The 24,682-nt window shown below is 42.0% G+C and overlaps 1 protein-coding gene across 1 annotated transcript in view; it reads right to left on the bottom strand.

Annotated features, from left to right (window-relative positions):
• PPP1R14C (protein phosphatase 1, regulatory (inhibitor) subunit 14C) overlaps positions 1-19,976 on the bottom strand; it is a 181,192-nt gene extending 161,216 nt beyond the window's left edge. The window contains exons 1-3 of the mRNA XM_006872082.1: positions 19,940-19,976; positions 10,411-10,511; positions 10,111-10,310 (exon numbers count right to left, since the gene is read on the bottom strand). Coding sequence (XP_006872144.1) covers positions 10,111-10,310; positions 10,411-10,511; positions 19,940-19,976 — 338 coding nt within the window. The remainder of the gene's footprint in view (positions 1-10,110; positions 10,311-10,410; positions 10,512-19,939) is intronic.
• Between the last annotated feature and the right edge of the window lie 4,706 nt (positions 19,977-24,682).

Here is a 24,682-nt window from a genome sequence, read left to right as displayed (position 1 = left end):
TACAGATTCCTTATGAGCACAATTAAGTGTTCCTGAATACTCATACTTTGCAATGTTGTCCATAGCTTGTCATGATCCACACAATTGAAAGCCTTTGCATAGTCAATAAAGCATAGGTAAACATCTTTCTGATGTTTCCTGTTTCAGCCAAGATCTATAGGACATCAGGGATTATATCTCTCGTTCCATGGCCTCTTCTGAATCTGTCTTGAACCTCTGGAACTTTTCGGTCAATGTATGCTTACAGCAGTTTCTGTATTACTTTTAGCAAAACTTTACTCGAATGGGATATCAAAGATATCTTCTGATGATTTCCACATTCCGTTGGGTCACTTCTCTTTGGAATGGGTACAAACATGGATCTCTTTCAGTCAGTCAGCCAGATAGTTGTCCTCCAAATATCTTAACATAGATGTGCCACCTCACTTTCTTGAAAGATTTCAATTTTTATTCCATCATTTCCTGGTGCCTTGTTCTTTACCAATTCCTTCAATACACTTTGGACTTCTTCCTTCAATATCATTGGCTCTTGATCATATGCTACCTCTTGAAACTGTTGAACATCAACCATTTCCTTTTGGTAAGTGACTCAGTGTATTCCTTCCATCTTCTTTGGATGCTTTCTGCATCATTCAATAATTTGCCCAGAGAATCGATCCATCAATAATGAAAGCCAAGGCTTGAATTTTTTCTTCAGTTCCCCTAGCTTGAGAAATGCTGAGAATGTTCTTCCTTTTTGGTTTTCTGCCTCCAAATCTTTGTACATTATGTTGTAATGTTTATCTTTATCTTCTCAAGCTGATCTTTGAAATTTTCTGTTCAGCTCTTGTACCTCCTCATTTCTTCCATTTGCTTTAGCATCTCTGCACTGGAGAGCAAGTTTCAGTGTCTCTTCTGACATTCATTTTCATCTTTTCCTTCTTTCTTGTCTTCTTAATAACTTTTCACTTTCTTCATATATGATGTTCTTGATGTCATCCCACAACTCTTCTGGTCTTCGGTCTTAGTGCTTAATGTATCAATACTGTTCTTCAGATGATCTGTCAATTCAGGTGGGATATAATCAAGGTCATGTTTTGGCTCTCGTGGACTTGTTTTCATTTTCTTCAGCTTCATTTTGAATTCGCATATGAGCAATTAATGGTCTGTTCCACAGTCTGCCCCTGGCCTTGTTTTCACTGATAATATGGAGCTTTTCCATCGTCTCTTTCTGCAGATGTAGTCTATTTGATTTCTATGTATTCTGTCTGGTGAGGTCCATGTGTATAATTGTCTCTTATGCTGTCTAAAGAAGGTATTTGAAATTAACAAATCATTGGTTTTGCAGAATTCTATCATGTGTTCTCCAGCACCATTTCTATCACCAAGGCCATATTTTCCAACTACTGATCCTTCCTCTTTGCTATCAACCTTTGCATTCCAATCACCAGTAATGATCAATACATCTTGATTGCATGTTTGATCTATTTCAGATTGAAGAAGTTGGTAGAATTCTTCTATTTCATCTTTAATGGTTGGTAAATAAATTTGAATAATAGTGGTATTAACTGGTCTTCCCTGTAGGCACATGGATACTATCCTATCACAGACAGCATTGTACCTCATGACTGATCTGGATATGTTCTTTTTGACAATGAATGAAACACCATTCCTCTTCAGTTTGTCATTGCTAGCATGTGGTTGGTCAGATTCAAAATGGCCAATACCAGTCCATTTCAGCTCACTGGGTTGATGTTGTTGTTGTTGTTAAGTGCCATCGAGTCGGGTCTGACCCATAGCGACCCTGTACAGGGTTTCCGAGGGTGTAAATCTTTACGGGAGTAGAAAGCCTCATCTTTCTCCTGCGGAGCGGCTGGTAGTTTCGAACCGCTGACCCTAAGGTTCGCAGCCCGATTCGTAACCACTACGCTACCAGAGCTCCTTCACTGGGTTGATAGGGATGGGCTATTTAGACATTGGCTATCATAAGTGGAGACTATAAAGGCATGAAGTGTCTGGCTTACAAGCTCCCATAGGTATGCTTAGATTTAGAATGGGGGACAAAGAAGAATCCCTGCTGACTAATATTCTTCTTTTCCAGATGGAGCTGGTGAAAGGGCTGGAGGTTTGTCCTGATAGAATTTTATGATTTCAATTGTGAGTCATTGTTAGTAGGATTAATTATGATTGTCAAAACTGTGTAAATAAAAGGAGGGAGTAGTTAGTTATGTTTCATTTAAGGAACAGGCGACCCCAGGATCATCAAGAAGGAAGAACATGAGTGAAGCCTGAGACCACTGCCTGGAAAAGTGGTGCCAGCAGAAACAGTGGCAGAAGGGTGGCATGGAGAGACAGAGCAGCCATGGACTCTAGGCACATGGACTGAAATGAATTTATTTTTGTTTTGTTTTGTCTTTTTACATGTGTGCTTCAAATCCTTTTGTTTTGTTCGTTTGTGACATACAAGATGTAAATGGGGCCAGTGCATTTTTGATTGCTCGTGTTTTACTTATATCATGTTAGGCACCAAGTATGACTTTACAATTTTCTTTATTTCAAGAATTTGCTTACACTTTATAGGTTTCAAGTTGACAAAGACAGACTGTAATAGGAAGGGTTCTGTGTCAACTTGACTAGGCCAGAATTTCCATGGTTTAAGAGTTGAGATGTGCTTATCCCCATGATGACGAAACCTAATACAGACAGAATTAATTCTATGATGAGTGGCTATGAGCAGCCAATCAATTAAAAGGATGTTTCCTTGGATGCGAAGCCTGCTCCCAATATAATGGACATGAGGAAAAGACTCTCTCTCTTCCACTGAGGACTTAGGGCTCTGCAATTGTAAGCCATTTCCTTAATAATAAACTTCTCTCGATACTGTTGTTGTTGCTAGGTACCATTGAGCCAGTACCAACTCATAGCAACACTATTAACAACAGAACAAAATACTGTCTGGACCTGTGCCAACCTCACAATCATTGCTATGCTTTAAACCATTGCTACTGCCACTGTGCCAATCCATTACATTGGGGGTCTTACACTTTTTGTCCAACCCTCCACCTTACCAAACATGATCTCCTTCTCCACTGACTGGTCCCTCTTGATAATATGTCCAAAGTATGAGAGCCAAAGTTTGGCCATCATAGCCTCCAAGGAGGACTATAGGTGTAGTTTTTCCAACACAGCTTTATTTGTTCTTTTGTCAGCCCATGGCACTTTCAGTATTCTTCTCCAACACCATAACTCAAATGCATCAATTCTTCAATGGTCTTCCTTATTCACTGTCCAACTTTCACATACAAATGAAATTATTGAAAATACCATAGCTTGGGTCAGGCACACCTTAGTCCTAAAACTGACATCTTTGCTCTTCGACACTTTAAAGAGGTCTTGTGCCATAGATTTGCCTAATGCAATATGTTGTTTGATTTCTTTGCTGCTGCTTCCATGAGTGTTGATTGTAGATCCAAGCAAAATGAAGTTTTTGACAACTTCAATCTTTTTTCCATTTATATGGATGTTGTTTATTGGTTCATTGGTGGGAAATTTTATTTTCTTCACACTAGGTAAAACCCATACTGAAGACTGCAGTCTTTGATCTTCGTCAGTAAGTATTTTAAGTCCTCTCCACTTTCAGTAAGCAAAATTGTATCATCTGCGTATTACAGGTTGTTAATGAGTCTTCCTCCAAACCTCATTCCACATTTTTCTATATATAAGCCAGCTTCTCGGATTATTTGCTCAACATACAAATTGAATAAGTATAGTGAAAGAATATAACCCTGGCACACAGCTTTCTTAATTTTAAACCATTCAGTGTTCCCTTGTTCTGTTCAAACAACTGCCTCTTGGTCTGCATACAGGTTACTCATAAGAACAATTAAGTATTCTGGAATATTCATTCTCTGCCATGTTGTCCCTAGTTTGTCATAATCCACACAATCAAAAGCCTTTGCACAGTCAATAAAGCACAGGTCAACATCTTTCTGGTATACTCTGCTTTCAACCACAATCCATCTGATGTCAGCAATGATATCCCTCATTCCACGTCCTCTTCTGAATCTGGCTTGGCCCTGTGGATGTATAGTTGCAGCCATTATTTAGTTATCTTTAGCAAAAGTTTACTTGCATGCACTATTAATGACATTGTCTGATGATTTCTGTACTCCGTTGGGTCACCTGTCTTTGGAATGGGCACAAATATGGATCTCTTCCAGTCAGTTGGCCAGGTAGCTATCTTTCAAATTTTGGGGCACAGCTGAGTGAGTGCCTCCAGTGCTGCATCAGTTTGTTGAAAGATTTCAATTTGTATTCCATCAATTCCTGGTGCCTTGCTCTTTGCCAATGACTTCAGTGCACCTTGGACTTCTTCCTTCAGTATCATTGGCTCTTGATCATATGCTACCTCTTGAAATGGTTGAATATCGACCATTTCTTTTTCGTATAGAGACTCTGTATTTCTTACATCTTCTTGTGCATCATTTCTGCATCATTCAATACTATGCCCATAGAATCTTTCAACATTACAACTCAAGGCTTGATTTTTTTTCTTCAGTTTCCTCAGTGTGAGAAATGCTGAGTGTGTTCTTCCATTTTAGTTTTCTAACTCCAGGTCTTTGCATATTTTATTATATTTGCCTTCTTGAGCTGCACTTTGAAATTTTCTATCCAGCTCTTTTGCCTCCTTATTTCCTCCATTTGCTTTGCATGCATATGTCTCTGGGTTTGCTTCTCTAGGAAACTCCAGACATTTGTCTCCCTTCGTTTAAGGGGGATGTATTTTACACATTGCCTCTCAGTAGTTGTGCATACACAGGGGCTTCAAAATACATGGAAATTTTTCTTTATCTTTTCATTCCATTGACCCGTGAACCTAGAAGCCCCCTCCTAGATGGCTGATGATCAATCCTGATTTCCACACATTCAACAAGAAACCAGTTTCATAGAGTCAATTCTGAGTCATGATACCCTCTTGGGTTACAGAGTAGAATGTCCATAGGGGTTTTTTGTTTGTTTTAAGTTTTTATTGTGAATTGGGTGATAGTTTACATGGGAGAACATCAGCTTTACATTCATCTTATCGTATTTCATTTCATTGCAAGATTACAGACCCCTCCATCATTCAACAACAGCATTTGCTTCCATTCCCTCTGTTTTGTTTTGTTTTATATAAACACTGAAGCACTCAGGAATATACAACCATTTAAGCAATCAAAGAGTACACCCCACAAGTCCACCCCCCGGCCATCAGCATGCAGCCCCTCTCTTTCCCAGAGTCCAGGTTCCCCAGCCACTCCATCTCTCCACGTCATTGTCTCTGCCTCCATCTCAGGTGTCACTGTTTCTCTAGATAGGTTCCCACACTCTGCTCTTCTCCCTTGATGGTCCCAAGGTCCTCTGCTCCTGGACTGCAAAGTCAACCACTCCCCTCCTTTTGTTACAAAATGTCTATCTTTACATTTGCAACACTCACAGTCAGTCCTGATAGCAATTACACTACTGAACCACAAGAGTCTTATCCACATCACCTTCTATCAGTCCCATCCAGACAGGCTGGAAACCACTCAGTGGAGCTCCTACCTTCTTCTGTACCCTCTGAAACTAGGCTCCCTCTTGAAAGCTTGTAAGCCAATCACTTCGTGCCTTTGTAGTCCCCCCATTTTGGGTAGCCAATGTCTAAGTTGCCCATCCCTGTCAACCCTGTGTATTGAGGGGGTGGGAATGATCCTCACTGTAAAGATTCATTCCCTCTTTTGAGCTACTACATCCATAAGTATAGGTCAAGTTCATCAAATTGTAGCAGATTACTCTTTTTACCTCTTTTTTCTTCCTCTAGTTGAGTTCTGATTATCCAGCCATTGAAGCCATTGAAGGTCAAATGGGTGCTATCTGCAGGTATGGGTGTTCTTGTCCATCTTCCCTCACTTCATATCAGCTGGATGCTTCACTCTCCGCTCTAGTCCTCTGTGGGCATGTCCCTGGGCCCAGGAGTCCCCAGGTCTCACCATACTGCTAGTCAACCAGGTCTCAATCCAGGTGAACAGGAGTCTGTTGAATGGGGTAGGACTTAGCTCATTTCAATGCTGTTTTCCCCCTACTTCCCCTTATTGGTAGACCAACGTGGTCACCAGCAAGACCACATGCCTGCTTGTGTATTCCCCTTGAGTCTCAGTCTTGGAAGGGGGTTTGTCCTGAGGGGACCCGACCGCTTGCCCTGATGGCTCCCTGGCAAACAACTTGCTTGTTCTTGTAGTAGTCGATTGAACTGCCATGATTGTTTTTGATTTTTCCTGCTGGTCTTTCTTTCAAGAAGTATCTTCTGTTCTTCTAGCTGCTCCAGGCTGGTCTACTTGTCCTTTCAAGAGGAAATTTCCCACCTCAGAAAATTCTGGATGGGGATCTGGTTTCCACTTATGGTCTTATGCAATGCAAAGGCTCCACAGGAAGCCTCCTTCCCTGGGCAAGTTCTAGCTCCATTTTAGGTATTCCAATCAGTTATAGGCTGAAGATGGACTTACAAGCTTTCAAAGGTGATGTTTCTGGCTATTCCTTTCTCTCCCCCTCAAATGTTTATTTTACAGTAGTCGCCAAGGGAAACCAAGGTTCAAAAGACAGCCAAGCATCTTAACATTATTTTCCATCTTTTACCCATTCAAACCATGTCTGTATCCCAGAACTCTGTTGTTCCAAGGTTGTGCATACATCATTATTTATGCCTGATTCACTTAGCCCATGCAAACCTGCCTAACTGTTCTCCCATCTGCCTTTTTCTTCCATTCCCCTCCTGCTTCTTGTGTATTGCCCCCCAGCATCCAAACTATTCTGTGTCTATTCGCTACCCTGTGCTCTACCTTCCCGTCCCTCCCCCTCACCCCACCCCCTACATGCCAGTAACCAACAAAGAATTGTTTTCCCCCTTTAATGTGGGTACTTCTTTTAAGCTTTTGCAATAATGATCCTATGCAGTACTTCTCCATTTGTGATTAATTTCATTCAGCATAATGTCCTCAAGTTTCATTCATGTTATGTGGTGGCTTGCAGCTTCCTTGTTATTCTAGTCCAAAGGGTTTTTAATGATTGATTTTTGAGAAATAGGTGGCTACAAACACATTTGGGTGGATTCAACCCTCCAACTGTTCAGTTAGTAGCTGAACACATCAACAGTTTATACCACCAAGGGACTGAAATGCAACTTTAGGGCAAGTTTACATGCTAAAAAGGTGAAGCACTGTCCTAGCTCAGTACGTTTGAAGGCTTCAAATACTACTTTTCACCAATCACTCAACTACATCATCCCTTACCTCCCCAGGGTGTTTAAGCAGCCTTGGTGGCTCAGTGGCTAAGTACTCAGCTGCTAACCAAAAGTTCAGTGGTTCAAACGCCCCAGTCACTCTGTATGAAAAAGACATGGTAGTCTGCTTCCATAAAGATTGTTGTTGTTGTTGTTGTTAGGTGCCATCGAGTCGCTACTGACTCATAGCGACCCTATGCACAACAGAATGAACCACTGCCCGGCCCTGAGAGATTACAGCCTTGGAAACCCTCTGGGACAGTTCTACTCTGACTCACAGAGGTGCTATGATCAGAATCAACTTAAGTTTATTTCCCCACTTGAATCAGCAAGTGGGATGAAGAATCAAAGCTAGGCTGAAAGCCTGGCAGGTCCTGATGGACACTGGCTGTCTTCTTGATCTGTACCTTCCTACAGTACTTGTGATGCTGTGTTGTAGATCATCCTACCCCACCACCCACCACCAAACGCATCATCATAGTCACACTCTGACAGAGAACACTAGTGAGCATCCAAGAACCCACTTTCCAAGTTACAAGTGGGTTAACCATGGCAGGAAGAATGGCTCATAATGCCCCTTTCAAGTGTTTCTGGAAGTAAAGCTGTTGTTAGTACCATTGAGTTGGCTCCAACTCTTGGTGACCTTGTATATAACAGAACAAAATGGTGCGCAGTCCTGGGACATCTTTACAATCTCTGGTATGTTTCCACACACTGTTGTAGCATTGTGTCAATCAATGTCACAGAAGACATTGTCTTGTCTTTTCTGACCTTCTACTTTACCAACCATGATGTCCTTTTCTGACAGTTGGTCTCTTCTGATGTGTCCAAAGTAAACAAGCCAAAGTCTTACTTCTAAAAAGCATTCTAGTCATATTTCTTCTAAGACAGGTTTGTTAGTTCTTTTGGCAATCCACAGCATATTCAATATTCGCCACCAACCCCAGAGTTTGACTGCCTTCCTCTGTTTTCCTTTTTCATTATCCAACTTTTACATGCATACGAAGCAACTGGAAAACTGGGTTAGGTCATAAGCATCTTAATCATCAAAGTGACAGGGCGTACCTAAGTCATCAAGTTTCCTTGGCTTTTAAGACTTAAAAGAAGTCTTTTGAAGCAGCTTTGCCCAACGCTGTATGTCATTTGAGTTCTTGACAGTTATTTCTATGAGTGTTGGCTATTGTGATAGTTAAGGTTCTATTAAGGTTCTATCTTAACTATCTGTGATAGTTAAGGTTAACTTAGCTGGGCCAGGATTCTCAATGGTTTAGCAAGTCATAACAATCTGGCAAATAGACAGACGAGTGAACAATTCAAAGGTTTACATGTGGTAGAGACATTTTATAGAAAAAGAAGATAGTTATTGTTAGATTTTGAGTCTCCAAGTGGCACAATTGGTTAAACACTTGATTAGTAACCTAAAGGCTAGCAGTTCAAACCTACCCAAAGGTTCCTTGGGAGATCTGCTTCCAGAAGGCCACAGCCAGAATAACCCTATTGTTGTTGCTGTTGTTGTTAAGTACCATCAAGTCAGTTCTGACTCATAAACAACCCTGTCTAGGGTTTCCAAGCAGTGACTGGTGGGTTTGAACTGTCGACCTTATGGTTAGCAGTCCAGTGCTTATCCTACAGCACCACAGTAGGACTTCAGAAAATCCTATGGACCTAATTAAAACAAAACGCAGTTCTACTCTCCAGCACAGGGGGCTGCAATGAATTAGAATCCACTTGAGAGCAACTGATTTGGTTTTCTTGTTAGGCAAACTACAGAAGCAAAGAACAGAAATGCTTGAATGAAGGTAACAAGTTAATGACTGATACTCATTCAGTGTGGCACTGTAGGACTCTGCACTGGACTGTGAACCCAAAGTCAGCAGTTTAAACCTACCAGCTGCTCCTTGGAAACCCTATATAGGGTCCCTATGAGTCAGATCTGTCACTATGACGGCCCTTAACAACAACAATACCACTCATTCATTCATCTGGAGTCCTGTTGTGGCACTGTAGAATAAGCACTACATTACTGAGCACACAGCAGTTCAAACCCAGCAGCCATTCCTCAGAAACCCTATAAAGGGTCACTATGAGTCAGAACTGACTTGACTGCACTTAACATTTATTCAGCTGATATTCAGCTGGGTGGGTAGATAACTAGTTTCCATGAGCAAGTCTTAATCCTATTAAAGTAATTTAAGCATTGTGTCAGGAATATGAATCACATCATAAAGACAAGGTTTGGGATTATTTTCCCTGTATTATTGCAACTCAGAAAACATTTGCATGATTGGCTGAGACTGAAACAATAACTTATCCTTTCAAAGTCCAACGAGTTTGATATTAATTAAAATAGATTCTATTTTTCTAACTTAAAAAAAATTTTTTTACAACACATTAACGGTTCCCAACCTGCAGTATGAAAGACATTCCTGTAGACTATTCAGCTTGTGTGTCAAGGTAAAAGTGCCAGAGACTTTGCTTTGTAACATTGTGATTTACTTATAGAATCATGCCATTCGAAATTATCACTGTGACCTGTAAGTTTGGAGGCTTTAATAGAAAAAACTGATGTTTCATATAAGTTTGTTGTTGTTAAGTAACATCGAGTCGGTTCCAACTCAGAGTAACCCAGTCTAGAGTTTCCAAGGAGAAGCTAGTGGATTTGAACCACCAACCTTGGGGTTCAAAATGACCTTGCAGTCCAGTGTATTATTCTGCAGCGTTTATATTACTTATCAGGGTCAAAATAGTTTCTAGGTAACAGGGTTCAATATAAAAAGATAAGAAAGGTTATAGTAGATTTATACAAGCAGGCTTCAAAACGTAATGGCCAGCTCCACCGGCTGCTCTGAAAAGCCATCTTTGCATTGTTCCGGGTCTGGCTCCCTGCTTCCGGCAGCCTCCTCCGCCGTGCTCCTCCTCCACCACCGACTCCCGCAGCTCTCTCATCAGAGTCCCCGAGCTCCTGCTCTCGTTGTCTTCCTCTATATCGGATCACCTGCGTGCCCCACCACGTCAGCTCGGAGATCACCATCAAGGACTTAAAAGAGAAGAAGGAGGTTGTGGAGGAAACAGAAAATGGAATAGATGCACCAGCTAATGGGAAGGCTAATGAGGAAAATGAAGACTAGGAAGCTGACAATGAGGTAGAAGATGGAGATGAAGAAGACGAAGCCGAGGCAGCTGAAGATGATGAGGATGATGATGTTGACACCAAGAAGCAGAATACCGACAAGGATGACTAAACAGCAAAAAAGGAAAAGTTAAATTAAAAAAGGCCACGGTGACCTGTTCATCCTCCACTTCCCATCTCAGAATCTAAAGGTGGTCACCTTCGAGTAGAGAGTCCCACCCGCCCACTTTGGGCAGCGCCACCCGCAGATAACAAGCGGCTCAACACCACCCAACCAAAACCACATGTGAATTTGCAACAGGGGAGAAAAAATAACCAAAACTTCCAAGGCCCTGCTTTTTTTCTTAAATGTATAAAAAAGGAAAATTTATTTATATTTTTTATTTACATTTTATATTTTTGTATATATTGTTAGGGGTTAGCCATTTTCAATGATCTCGGATGAACAAACCAGTCTTTGGAGCCTTGTCTGCCCTAATTCTGACTTTACTTGTGGTATGACCATGTTCATTATAATCTCAAAGGAGGAAAAAAACTTGTATAAAAAGCAAAATCAACAACAACAAAAAATTACAATCTTATTCTGACCATTCCAGTAACTTCTTTTGTGTATGTACCTAGCTGTACTTTAAGTAGTTGTTTTGTATGCAATGGTTAAAAAAGAACAAAGATAAAGGTTTTTTCCTTTTTTTTTTTTTTTTTTATTTATGAAGTTGCTGTTTATTTTTTTATTTATTTATTTTTTGGCCTGTTTGATGTATGTGTGAAACAATGTTGTCCAACAATAAACCGGAATTTTATTTTGCTGAGTTGTTCTAAAACAAATAAACAAAAAAAAGTTAATGGCCAAAACCCAGAAACATCCCAATGTGCAATAGTAGAATACATTGTATAGGTAATAAAACCATAGCATATTTCAAAGAAATGACTACTGCTCACCATTAAAAAAAAAAGAACAACTATTACACACAACCAACCTATTCCTTCACTTCATACAAACAGCACCATGCAGTATGCTCGTGTTCGTCTGGCTTCTTTTGTTCTCATAATGACTGCCAGAGTGGCACTGTAGGATCAGCACTGGACTGCTAACCACAAGGTCAGCAGTTCAAACCCACCAGCTGCTCCTGGAAACCCTATCCAGGGGCACTATGAATTGGAACTGACTCGACAGCCCACAACAACAAACAACAATTAATGGTGACAAAAGTCACAACAGTGGTGACCTCAGAGGTAAGGGGTATTGGCTGGAAAGGAACATGATGGAAGCTTCTAGTTGATGGAAAGTTTATTTTTGTCTGGATGGAATTATATGGTGATATGGTAGTTCTGGTAGTGTAGTGGTTATGAATCGGGCTGCTAACCTCAAGGTTGGCAGTTCGAAAATACCAGCTGCTCTGTGGGAGAAAGATGAGGCTTTCTGCTCCCATAAAGATTTACAGCCTGGGAAACCCTGTACAAGGTCGCTATGAGTTGGAACTGACTCCACAGCACATAACCACCACCTCCACCATGCACATCCAAAAGTCAGAACTTATGGTTGCTATATCTCACAAAGAAGGAGGAGGAGATAAAGAAGAAGGAGAAACAAACAAAATGAATATGCTCTATAGAAATCCTTCTAAAGGCAATTTTTCTAAAGTAATTTACCACCAATCCTAAATTTCTTAATTATTGTTGTTGTTGTTGTTGTTGTTGTTGTTGTTAGGTGCCAATGAGTTGGTATCGACTCATAGTGACCTTATGCACAGCAGAATGAAACACTGCCCGATCCTGGGCCAACCTCACTACTGTTGCCATGCTTAAGTCCATTGATGCTGCCACTTGGCCAATCCATCTCATTGGGGGGTCTTCCTCTTTTTCTCTGACCCTCCACCTTACCAAACATGATATCCTTATCCAGCGACTGCTCCCTCCTGACAATATGTCCAAAGTATGAGAGACAAAGTTTGGCCATCCTGGCCTTCAAGGAGCACTCTGGCTGCACTTCTTCCAAAACAGATCTGTTGGTTCTTTTGGCAGCCCATGGCACTTTCAATATTCTCCTCCAACACCGTAACTCAAAAGCATCAATTCTTCTATGGTCTTCCTTATTCACTGTCCAGCTTTCGCATGCATACAAGGTTATTGAAAAATACCATGGCTTGGGTCAGGCGCACCTTACATTGAATGCAATACACCTTTTCAAAGTGCTTTGGCATAAGTTGTCTTCACGCAAGAATATTTTTACTCTCACAGTAACACTGAATGTTGCAAAGGCTCATATATCATTATTCTGATTTTATAAATAAACAATTGAGGCTCAACAAGATTTAGAGACTTGTTAAAAGTTACTCAACTGAATCATGAAGAAGGCAGGTTGAAAACACAGCTCTCTGAATTCAAACTAAATAATCCTTCCAACAATCAGAAAGCTGTTTACGTCTGCTTTATTGACTATGCAAAGGCTTTCAACTGTGTGGATCATGACAAGCTATGGACAACATTGTGAAGAATGTGTATTCCAGAACACTTGATTGTACTTATGAGGAATCTGTACATAGACCAAGAGGCAATCATTCGCTAGAACTCAAAATTATTTAAAAAAAAGAAAAGACTGAGTTTACTAGTCAGAAAGAGACTAGGGCAACCTGAGACCATGGTCTTCAATCACCCTTCAGGTCTGGAAATGAACTCACCTTCATGGCCCAACTGTCAGCAAAGCAGTAGATAGGTATAAGGGGGGACAACAACACTAGTAAGGTCTGCTCACTGTAAATGATGAAACAATCAGTGATTCAAAATCAAAATGGCAACATTTACCTTAGGACTTGGTTGAGAAGGGCTGGGAAGGTGGGTGGACCAGAAATAGGAACCACAGGGGCGGGTGGGATAACTGTTGTTGCAGGGAGGGGATTGTATTGTTAAAATGAAACAAAGTGTATGATTTGTTGAACACAAACCTGGTGATCTTGTCTGTAAACCTTCACTCAATTCACAATAAAAACTTTAAGGGGTTAGGGAGTAGTCTTTCTAACAGAGCAAAGAAATACTGAATGGTTTAGAATCAGGAAAGCTGTGCACCAGGGCTGAATCCTTTCACCATACTTATTCAATATGATTGCTTAGTAAATAATCCCAGAAACTGTATTATATAAAAAAGAGCAAGGCATCAGGATTGGAGGAAGACTCATTAACAACCTGAGATAATGAAGATGTTATAACCTTGCTTGCTGAAAATGAAGAGGACTTAAAATATTTATTGATGAAGATCAAAGACCACAGCCTTCAGTAAGGGTTGCATCTCAAAGTAAAGAAAACAAACATTCTCATCACTCGACCAATAAATAACATCATGATAAATGGAGAAAAGTTGAAGTTTACAAAGACTTCATTTTGCTTAGCTCCACTCATGGAAGCAACAGCCAAGAAATCAAACAACATATTGCATTAGGCAAGTCTGCTGCACAAGAGCAAAGATATCAATCTGAGGACTAAGATGGACCCAAAAAAAACAAAAACCTGGTACTTTCAATAGCCTCATGCATGTGAAAATTGGACATGAATAAGGAAGACTGTAGAAAAATGGATGCATTTGAATTACAGTATTGGAGAAGAATATTGAAAATACCATGGACTGCCAAAGAGCAAACAAATCTGTGTTGGAAGAAATACAGCCAGAATGCTCCTTGGAAGCCAGGATAACCAGGCTTCACCTCTCATACTTTGGACATATTATCAGGAAGGACCAATCTCTGTAGAAGGACATCATGCATAGTAAAGTGGAGGGTGAGCAAAAAAGAGGAAGACCCCCAACGAGATGGACTGGCCCAGTGGTAGAAGCAATGGACTGAAGCCTAACAGTTAGGGGGTGCCAGACTAGGCAGTGTTTCATTTTATTTTGCATTGGGTCACTATGAGTTGGAGCTAACTCAATGGCACCTAACAACAACAATCGGCATCAGCCCTTTCCCAAGAATTATTTTCAGAAAGAAACTCACTTATTTCTTTTTACCCCTCCAAGCATCTTACTTAGAGGCAGTTGTCTGGTAAGAATAATTGAGCTACCACATAATTACATTCAAGCAATGTGCTTCTATTCTCAGTTGGTTTTATTCCTTTCAATAAACTTACAGATACATTTATGATCATTTTACATTTTCAGTAACAGAGATTAGGTAATAACTTGCCCAAGGTCACACAGCAAGTAAATGAAAGGTCAAATTTGAGACCATTTGGGAATCAAACAGAATGAAGCTAACAGATTGTAGTACAGTGAATCCACCCTTCATCTGTCAATTTGTCATACTGTGGTGGTTTGTGTGTTGTTGTGATACTGGAAGCTATGCCACCAGTATTTTCTATACAAGCAGGGTCACACATGAGGGACAAGTTTAAGCAGAGCTTTTAGACAAAGACACACTAGGATGGAAGATCTAGCAGTCTACTTTTTAAAACTGGCCAGAGAAATTTAGGAAGAGCAATGGCGCATTGTCTGATACAGTGCTATTAGATGAGCCCTTCAGGTTGGAAGGAACTCAGAACACAACTGAAAAGAGCTGGTTCTTTAAACTAGAGTAACCCTTAATGACAATGAAGAAGTAAAGCTTTCAGGACCTTCATTTCCTCATATGACATGACTCAAAATGAGAAGCCATCTTTGCTTGTGACCACTTCACAGAGGTCTTTAGCTGTAGATTTTCCCAAATGCAATACGTCATTTGATTTCCTGACTGCTGCTTCCATGGATTGACCATGGATTCAAGTAAAATGAAATCCTTGAAGACTTCATTTTTTTGCATTTATCATGATGTTGTTTATCAGTGGGGAGTTTTGTTTTATGTTGATAATAAATATTAAGATACCCAGTCATAGAATTCTCCCCCACTGACTAACAGTATCCAACTCAGATCAAAATTACCCCTCCTTAATCCTTCTCAGAAGCCCCCAACACAAGCTCAAATTCCTCCCTAAGGCCCTTTTCCTCATGTGGCGCTGTAGGATATGCAAGGGACTGCTAACCACAAGGTCGATAGTTCAAACCCACCAACTGCTCCTTGAAAACCCTATACAGGGTCACTGTGAGTCAGAACTGACTAGATGGCACTTAACAACAACAACACCCTCTTACTGAGATGTCCTGAAATTCTCAATAGTGTGTTTTCTTTCGCTATGCAATGCATAATAAACCCAATTTGTTCCACTGGGGGTGTGTTCCTGGTGATCTTGGATAAAGAACATTGTCATTTGCTACCGGCCTTCCAGTTTCTTTATCACTGAGAAGCATACTAAATTTAGAAAACAAGATGAAGCACATTCCAGGATGTAATTTAATCCTTCTATATATGGAGAGAGAATTCCATGTAACAAAAACATATAAGTTGTCATTGAAAAGGCAAGTACATTTACCTAGCACCATAAATGTTAATGAGCACCAATTTAAGCAGCCCATACTTCTAATTTCTACATTATTTAATGCTTAACATATGATGAGGATCAAGAAGTCTGGAGGCTGATGAGGGATATCTTCTGAAGGTCACACTCCAAAGAGGGCCAAGCCAAAAGCCCGCCCCAAGCTCCCCGCAGTGGCTCTGAGAGAACAAATGAAGAAGGAAAACATAGATTCCCAACTGCTCCAGGCACAAAATCCCTGCTCACAGAAACTTAGTTCTCACCAGGAGAGAAAGGTAATAAAGAAGCAAACAAACAGGAGAATTTCCAGAAGTGAAAAGGGTAATGAGACTATAGTGTAGCAAGAAAGAGGCTCTCTTAAATGGGGTGGGCTAATGAGAGGTCTGTTGGACAGAGCTGAAGCTTTATCCAACAAGAGGGGCTGAATCACTTCCCAGGGATGTGTATAGCCTGGCCAGATGCCAACAGGCTTCTGGAAATTTCCATGAAGAATTCAAACCAATGTAGCAATGCTTTTTAAAGCAATAGCTTTTCATGAGGTTAGCAGGCGGTACTGACTACCGGCTGGGAATTCAGGGGGTGCTGTCAATGAGGGCCCTAAACTGTACCGTGTTTGTGGCTACACTTGTAAACACCTGTTTATAAAGTATTGCTGATCCTCTGCATGATGAGTTAAGAGATGATGATATATCTGTCTATCCTTAATTTCAGTTCAGGAAGATTGGAGGTTCAAGTCCACCCAGAGGGGCCTCCGAAGAAAGAAAGGCCTGGAGACTTACTTCCAAAAATTAACCCTTAGAAGGCCTACAAATCACAGTTCTACTCTGACACACATGGAATTGTCATGGACTAGAATAGACTCAGTAGCAAATGATTTGATTTGGGTTCAGTATATCATTATCTCTTGACTTGTTATGCAGAGGGTCGGCAATACTATTTATTTTTATGAGTCCTGGTGTGGCGTTGTGGGTTAATGCACCAGACTGCAAGGTTGGTTTAAACTCAAGGGTTTAAATCCTACACAGAGTCGCTATGAGTCAGAACCGACTCAACAAGACTTAACAACAACAATTTATTGTAATTATGAGTTTGCTCACCTTAAAAACAACACCACCACTTGTGTTGTGGACCATGTCAGACTGGTCAGAGGTTCGAGGCCCTATAGGCCCGAATGTAACAAGTGAGGCCACTGGCAGTTTATGGCAAATTGCTTTCATTTTATATATTAAATTAATACACTGGAGCCTTTGAGAATCCACAGATAAATGTGATATTTTCCTAAAGCCTAAGACTAAAGGTTGCAAGGTCAAGCCTTTCTCCAAAAGGATTAACTAAAAATATCTTAGCTACTTCTCGGTTCTTTGTTCTATAGACAAAGAACCCATCCTCCCTAATCCCTTTTCCAGATGCAGCCCATTCACCTGGGCGTCTCCTGAAGAACTCTCACCTTCCCCCAACTGACCTCAGGGGTTATAGATATGTTAATTGGGCCTGAGAATCCAAGTTGCTGGCCTGGGATTCGAACCAGTGAAGTATGATGTAAAGTTACCTGCATGTCTGGAAAAGTACTGATGTTAGCTGTACCTTGCCTAAGTCCCTCCCAGCTTGGTGTGAAACTCCTCCCCTAAATAAAGCAGAGGCCAGGGCCTCCCCAGGTGTGCATTACTGGCTTGGAGTAAAGATTGCTGTGCATTACTGGTTGGAAGGCATGGAGTAAAGATTGCGGTGCATTACGGGTTGGAAGGCATGCAGTAAATATTGCAGGGCAGTGAGTTGCTGCCTGCAGAGGCCATGATGCCTGTACTCCCAAGCCTGCCCACCAGTGATGTATCCACCCTGGCTTTGGGGTGCCTCATTGTCTCCCTTCTTCTGTTTGTTTGTGTATTCTTTCGCTATCCCTATCGCCGCTGGATCTCCCCTCCTCATGAACCAAACACTCGTGAACGACACAACTATGTCGAGGCAAGACCCCGGCACACTTGTTGTGAAGTGCCATCAATTCACTTCTGACTCATAGTGACTCTGTTTAGGGTTTCCAAGGAGCAGCTGGTGGGTTTGAACTGCCAGCCTTGTGGTTACCAGTCCAGTGCTGATCCTCCAGCACCACACCAAGCACCATCACTTTAGAAACCTGGTAAATTTGGTCATGATTATCTGGGATTGTATCTTCCCACACATTTGTTCAAAATCACTGCACTTAGTTGTATAGACTCCACAGTGTGGAAGATCAGCGGCAAGGCAAAGATGTTATCCAGAGAACACAGTGGCTCCTTGTGAATCTTAAAGCTCACAGGCTTCCAGGCAGTTCCATAGAGCTTAATGTGCCAACTAGTCATAAAAAGAGGTTGTTCGGCTTCCAAATAATAAGGTAGTGATGCATGAGCTGGGGCTAGCAAGATGCAGATCACAACTGTCAGAAGATAGGGTTAGAAGAAGTCACCATTTATATCATCCTATGGCCTTGCTAAGCAACGTCCCTGACTTTTCTAGTTACTTCTTTAATGGTTTAGGTCTGTCTCTCTTACAAGCCCCAATGGGCAATTTCTTGTTTCTTATTTATTTTGTTCTTATTTCCTGTAATTTTTTTACTGTGGTGAAAATATACAAAACCTTCACCAATTCAACAGTTTCCACCTGTACAATTCAGTGGCATTTGTTACTGTCTTGAGCTGGCTTTTCTAGAGAAGCAAAACCAGTGAAACATGTATATGTATCTAGAAAGAAGTTTATTATCAAGAAAATGGCTTAAAATTGTAGAGTTCCAGGTCCCCAGCAGAAGAGAGAGAGACAAACCCTCCCACATGTCCATTACATTGGGAGTAGGCCACACCCCCAAGGAAGCATCCCTTCAGTTGATTGGCTGCTCATAGCCACTCATCAGCGCTAACTATGCCTGTATTTGGCTTCATCGCCCTGGGAATAAGTGCATGGCAACTGCTAAACCTCTGGAAATCCTGGCCTACTTGAGTTAACACAGAACCCTAACCATTACAATTTCCTTCTCCATGGTGTACAATTTTGTCACTGTTCTTTTTGCAAAGTTTTCCAGCAATAACATAAACTCAATGTCCTCTAAACAAAATCTCCCTCCTCAGCCCCCCACGACTTTTCACCCCTGATAGCTATGCATAAGCTTTGTTTTCTATGTATTTGTTCATTTCATATAAGTGAAATTATACCATGTTTGCCTTTTTGAAACGAAATTCTCTTAGTTCCTCATGTTGTGGCATGTGGTAGGACTTCATTTCCCTTTATTGCTGAGTAACACGCCACTGTAAATATAAACTGTATTTTGCTTCTCCATTCATGTACTGGCGGACGTTTCAGTTTTCATCTGTCCCTGACTTTTTTTTTCCTTCTGTTGAATTATTTTATTTTAGGCTTTAAAGTTTTTATTGTGAATTAAGTGATAGTTTACATGGGAGAACATTAGCTTTACATTCATCCTATGGTATACCATTTCATTGCCATGATTACAATCTCCTCCATGCATCATCAGACAACCAAAGGGTACACCCCACAAGCCTGCCCCTCTGTCGTCAGCACACAGCCCCTCTCCCTCTCTGGGTCTAGAAGTCCCTGACTTTTATAACTTCTTTCTTACCCACACCCGTTTCCTCGGCAGCAGCTACACCGCAGCCTGAACTGGTCTGATGATGTCTGGCCTTACAGATAATTACACAGATAAAGAACAGTTGATCATTTCCTGTAAGCAGCAGAAATAGATTTACCCACAGCCCCTACACCACAGCTTCCAGCCACCTGGCTTCCATTGACTCCTCATTAACATAAAATGAAGGAAGTCAAAAACCTCCACATCTGGGTTCTGATCTTCGCTCCTACACAACTTTCTTCCATTCCCTATCCTGCCTGCTTTAATGCAGGTCTCTTCCAAGTTGTACCCTGCTCTTCCCCAACCTGTGTCTTTGACCAGGCTCTTCCCCCATACTCTCCCACCAGCTCTGCTTGACAGAGTCCCACCGGTGCTCAGGTTCCTTGCTCCCCAAGCCCTTCCTCCTCTGAGCCCACAGTATGGGCTCCCTCCGTCCACATTATACTACAGAACTCAGCTCCCTGGTCACCCCTGGGCTCTCTGAGGGCAGCTGTTGTTACTTGTCATCAAGTCATCTCTGACTCATGAGGACCTGTGTTAAGCAGGATGAAATTCATGATCATCGACATGTTCGATCCTATTGTTACAGCTAACACAGTGCTTTCCAACCTAGGGGGCTCACCTGTCAGCTCTCCCAGTAATATTCTGCGTTTCATTGGCTAATATTTGGAAGTAGACGATCAGGTCTTTGTTCTTAGTCTGACTCAGTCTGAGCGCACCACGGAAACCTGTCCAGGGTGGGTAACCCTGCTGATATTTGAAATACTGATGGCAGAGTTTCCAGCTTCATAGCAAACAGACATGACAAACAGACAGATGGGTGGTGGCCAAGGGCATGCACACATGTAATTCATATATGCTTCATGCATAGCAAACAGTTCAGTGCGTAGGCCTAGAAGCAAAACCAAATCAACCCCATTATCCCCAAATTAATTCTGGCTCATAGTGACCCTGTAGGGCAAAGTTGTTGTTGTTGTTGTTGAGTGCCGTCGAGTCGATTCCGACCCATAGCGACCCAGTACAGGGTTTCCAAGGAGCAGCTGGTGAGCTTGAACCACCAACCTTGCAGTTCAAACAGCTTTTCAGTCTGGCGCATTTCCCACAGTGCCACACCAGTAGTAGTGCTTTATAGGATTTCCAGGGCTGTGATCTTAACAGAAGCAGGCAATTTTAGCTTTCTCCTTCAGAGTGGCTGGTGGGTTTGAACTACTGACATTGCAGTTAGCAGTCCCATACTTAACCAGGGCTTCTTGGGCATAGCCAGGAACTTATTAAATAGCTATTGAATGAATAAAAGATGCATGATATTGGAATAATATGTCTCTTTACTGGTGGTGGTTGTGTGTCCTCTAGTCAGTTCCAACTCATAGTGACCTGTATAGGATTTCCAAGGCTGTAAATCTTTGCGGGAGCAGAAAGCCTCGTCTTTCTCCCGTGGAGTGGCTGGTGGATTTGAACTGCTGACCTTGTGGTTACGCGTCCCATGTATAACCCACTATGCCCCAGGTCTACCTCTTTTTCCCTCGTTCTTAGTTTTGCTTACGTTTGTTGTTGCCTGCCTTCTAAATTAAAATAAGCTGTTTCCTAAAGTCCCACTGGAAAGCCCACCTATTCCAGGAAATCTATTTTCTCTTCTTCCCCTTTTATTTCTTTCTATATAAAATAACAATCTTTGACACATGGAAACAATTAGTCTAATGAACTAAGGACCACGTGAACATCAATCTCCATGATCCTGAGACCAAAAGATGTAGATGGTACCCCCCAGCTACCGCTACCAATTACTCTGAAAGGGATCATATTAGAACATCCTGGATACAGTGGGTGAAAATGTAGGACAAAATTCAAAATCATGAAAAAGACCAGGCTTACTGAGACAGACTATGGCCCCTGGTCACCCCTTCAGTCTGGAAATGAACTAAATCCCATGGCTCTGTTTTCAATCAAACAATAGATCTATAAGAAGAACAATAACACTAGTGAGCTATGCAAAGCTTAGAATAATCAACCATTTGAGATCAAAAGGACTGTATTGACCCAAGGGTAAAAGTTCAAAAAGGGCGGGAAAGAAAGGCGGGAGTGGGATAATTGATGTTACATGGAGGGGCCCACAATCAATGAGATGAAACGAAGTGTAGGAGTTGTGAAGTGTAAAACTGATGATCTGCTCTGTAAACCTTTACTCAATCCACAATTTAAAAACAAGGAAAAATAAAATAAAACAACCATTTTCTAACAGAATAGAACAGACAGAAATACACCAAGGGGTATGAAAACCAGAGCCCAAGAGGTTTTACCAGGGTTGGGTCAGCATGCTGTATCTGAACCAAAATAATAGCTTGCAAATGTGTTCAAGACCATGGTACTACTATTCTTAGCAACTCCTATAGTTTTCCATTGCTCAGTGTCAGGATTCTTTCTGAGACCCCAAATAACTCTCCAAGCATTTCTCTTAGCCTGTGTCCTTTCCATACCTAGCAGCCGCCTCCCCCACTGCCCCTTAGGAAGTCTCAGTCCAAGCCCCCTAGAACCAATCCACTCTCCTCTCTTGCTCCTCCTTCTCCTTGCTGCCCAGTAAGCAAGCACACAGAGTCTTTTCTTTCTGAGTGTTTGCACAGTGGGAAAGAGGCACTAGCCAATCAAAGGCAGGACACTTACAGAGATTTCAGAAGTTCTCCTTGTCATGGTTCCTGGTCTCAGGATATCACCCTGTACTCACACTGTCTTCTGCCTGGAGCTCACTTCCTGTCTCTCTCTAACCCAATGAAAGCGCCCCTGGATCCTTTCTTTCATGACACCCCCTCGTCTTAATAGTCAAGCAGAACAATTTGGGCCCCTCTAGCAAGTAGGGTTGGGGTCCTGGTGTGGCACTGTAGGATAAGCACTAGACAGAAACATCGGTTGTTCTAGTTGGAACTGACTCCACAACACTTAACAACAACAGCAACAAGCAACTGAGCAATTCTTAGTGCATTTCAACTTAAGGGAAAATAATGAGAAATGAATTCAAAATTGCCAGGTGGGAGTCTCCAGTTAGCTAGCAGAAATAATTGCCTAGAAGTTACATGCGGTTACAGAGAACAGTAAAATCTCCTTCTCTAAAGCATTTGAAAGTAGTTTTATATATATATATATACCATCTCTCTGACACAATGAGGTCTGCCTAAACCCAGGGGAAAAACTGAGCTCATGCCTCAAAGTCAGCCTGCTCGCTGGCAGCCACCATCGACAGCAACAGTTTTCCTTCATTTATTTCACTAGTCATTCCTTCCAGCCCAGTGAACTATCTTCTACACTGACTTGTCCTAACGTGCATCAAAGCGGTTGGGAATACCCCCAACAGAAACACCTGTAAGAAACCAAACCTCCCAAAGCGAGGGACTCCCTCATGCAAAGGGGCCAGTGGGTGAACTGTGGCTTACTGAGGAAGCCCGTCCCAGTGAAATCAGGAAACTGAGCAAGACGAACCCCCTGCCCCCACTACATCTGCTTCATCACTTGTTGTTGTTATTGTTAAGTATGGTAAAGTCGGTTCCAACTCAGCAACCCTGTATAAGTTTTCCAAGGAGTGGCTGGTGGGTTTGAACTGCTGATTATGTGGCTCAAACCGACCTTGTGGTCAAGTGCTTATCTTACAGCACTACACCAGGTGGGATTAAAGGCTTAACCTCTTGCTGGGCTGAAAGAAGAAAAGTCCGTTTTCTCCCTTGTGAGTACATCCTTGGATGTGGCTTTAAAAAAATCAGTTGCTACAATGCAGGAACAATGCATCTTATAGCACTCAGCATTGCTACAGTCTAATGTGGCTGCTAACCGTTGCCTCAGAGTCGGCTCCCACCCCACGTACAACAGAACCAAACAGTGGCACCATCATGACTGTGGGCTGTTTTTGTGTCCTATGTTGCCTTCCAAGCCAGGGGCTCATCTTCACACATTACTCTGTGGTGACCCATAGGCTTTTCATTAGTCAAAGCTTATTCAAAGCTGTCTACCAGGTCAGACTCTGCTTGTATTTGAAATACTAGTAGCATGGTGGTGGTGATTATGTGCCGTGGAGTCGGTTCCGACTCATAGCGACCCTGTACAGGGTTTCCGAGGCTGTAAATCTTTACAGGAACAGAAAGCCTCATCTTCCTCCTGTGAAACAGCTGGTAGTTTCGAACTGCTGACCTTGGGGTTCGCAGCCCGATTCTTAACCACTACGCTACTGCTAGTATCACAGCAACATGCGAGCCACCATAGTATGTCAAACGGGAAGACAAGTGGTTGCGTGTTAAGTTGTTAAGTGCCGTCGAGTCGATTCCGACTCATAGTGACCGTGTATAGGGTTTCTGAGGAGCAGCTGATGAGTTTGAACTGCCAACCTTGTGGATCAAACCCACCTTGCAGTCCAATGCGTTATTCCACAGCGCCACACCAGGACTCCTATAGTTAAGATCAAAGGGGATTTGGGATCAGACAGCCTTGGCTACAGCACTATTAAATCCATTGTCTCACTTAGTTAATCTCTAAGTTTAATGATCCTAGTTTATAAATAAGGATAAAGGAGTTGATGCCTCACATGTTTGTAATGAGGCTTAAATGAAAGGCGCTTAGTGCGTAGCACTAACAGGTCCTATACCCACTGCTGTTGAGTGTCGTTCAAACTAGTTCAGATTCACAGCAACCCTGGATAGGGTTTCTAAGGAGTGGGTGGTAGGTGTGACTCACCAACCTTGGGGTTAGTAGTCCACTGCTTATCCTACAGCACCACCCTAGGGCTCCACCTAGCCAGGGGTAATTACATGCTGGCTGCTAATATTGTTTTGATAAGATTATTCTTCCATCGTGTATGTGAGGCTCCCAGCAAGTTCCCACCTTCTGGAGCTAAATTGGGCAGGTGTTGTTCCTAGCTGCTGTCAAGTTGACCCCTGACTGATGCCAACCCCCTGAGATGCTGCCAGGCAGTGCTGTGCCATCCCCACAAATGGCACGGATCACACTGCTGAGGTCCATGAGATTTTCATTGACTGATTTCCGAAGTAGATGGCTGGATCCTTCTTCCTAGTCCATCTTAGTGTGGAAGTTCTGCTGGGCCTGTTCAGCAGCACGCAAGTTTCCACTGACAGAGGATGGCGGCAGTTCATGAGGAACCTTGACCAGGATTTGAACTCTGGTCTTCCATATGCAAGGTGAGAATGTTACCACAGAACAATTACTGCCCCTAAATCACTCACTTGTTGTTGTTAAGTGCTGTCGAGTCAATTCTGACTCATAGCGACCCTGTACCGGGTTT

Source organism: Chrysochloris asiatica, unplaced genomic scaffold (assembly GCF_000296735.1).
Source record: "Chrysochloris asiatica unplaced genomic scaffold, ChrAsi1.0 scaffold00182, whole genome shotgun sequence".
NCBI lineage: Eukaryota > Metazoa > Chordata > Mammalia > Afrosoricida > Chrysochloridae > Chrysochloris > Chrysochloris asiatica.
This window is presented reverse-complemented; position numbering and strand designations above follow the sequence as displayed.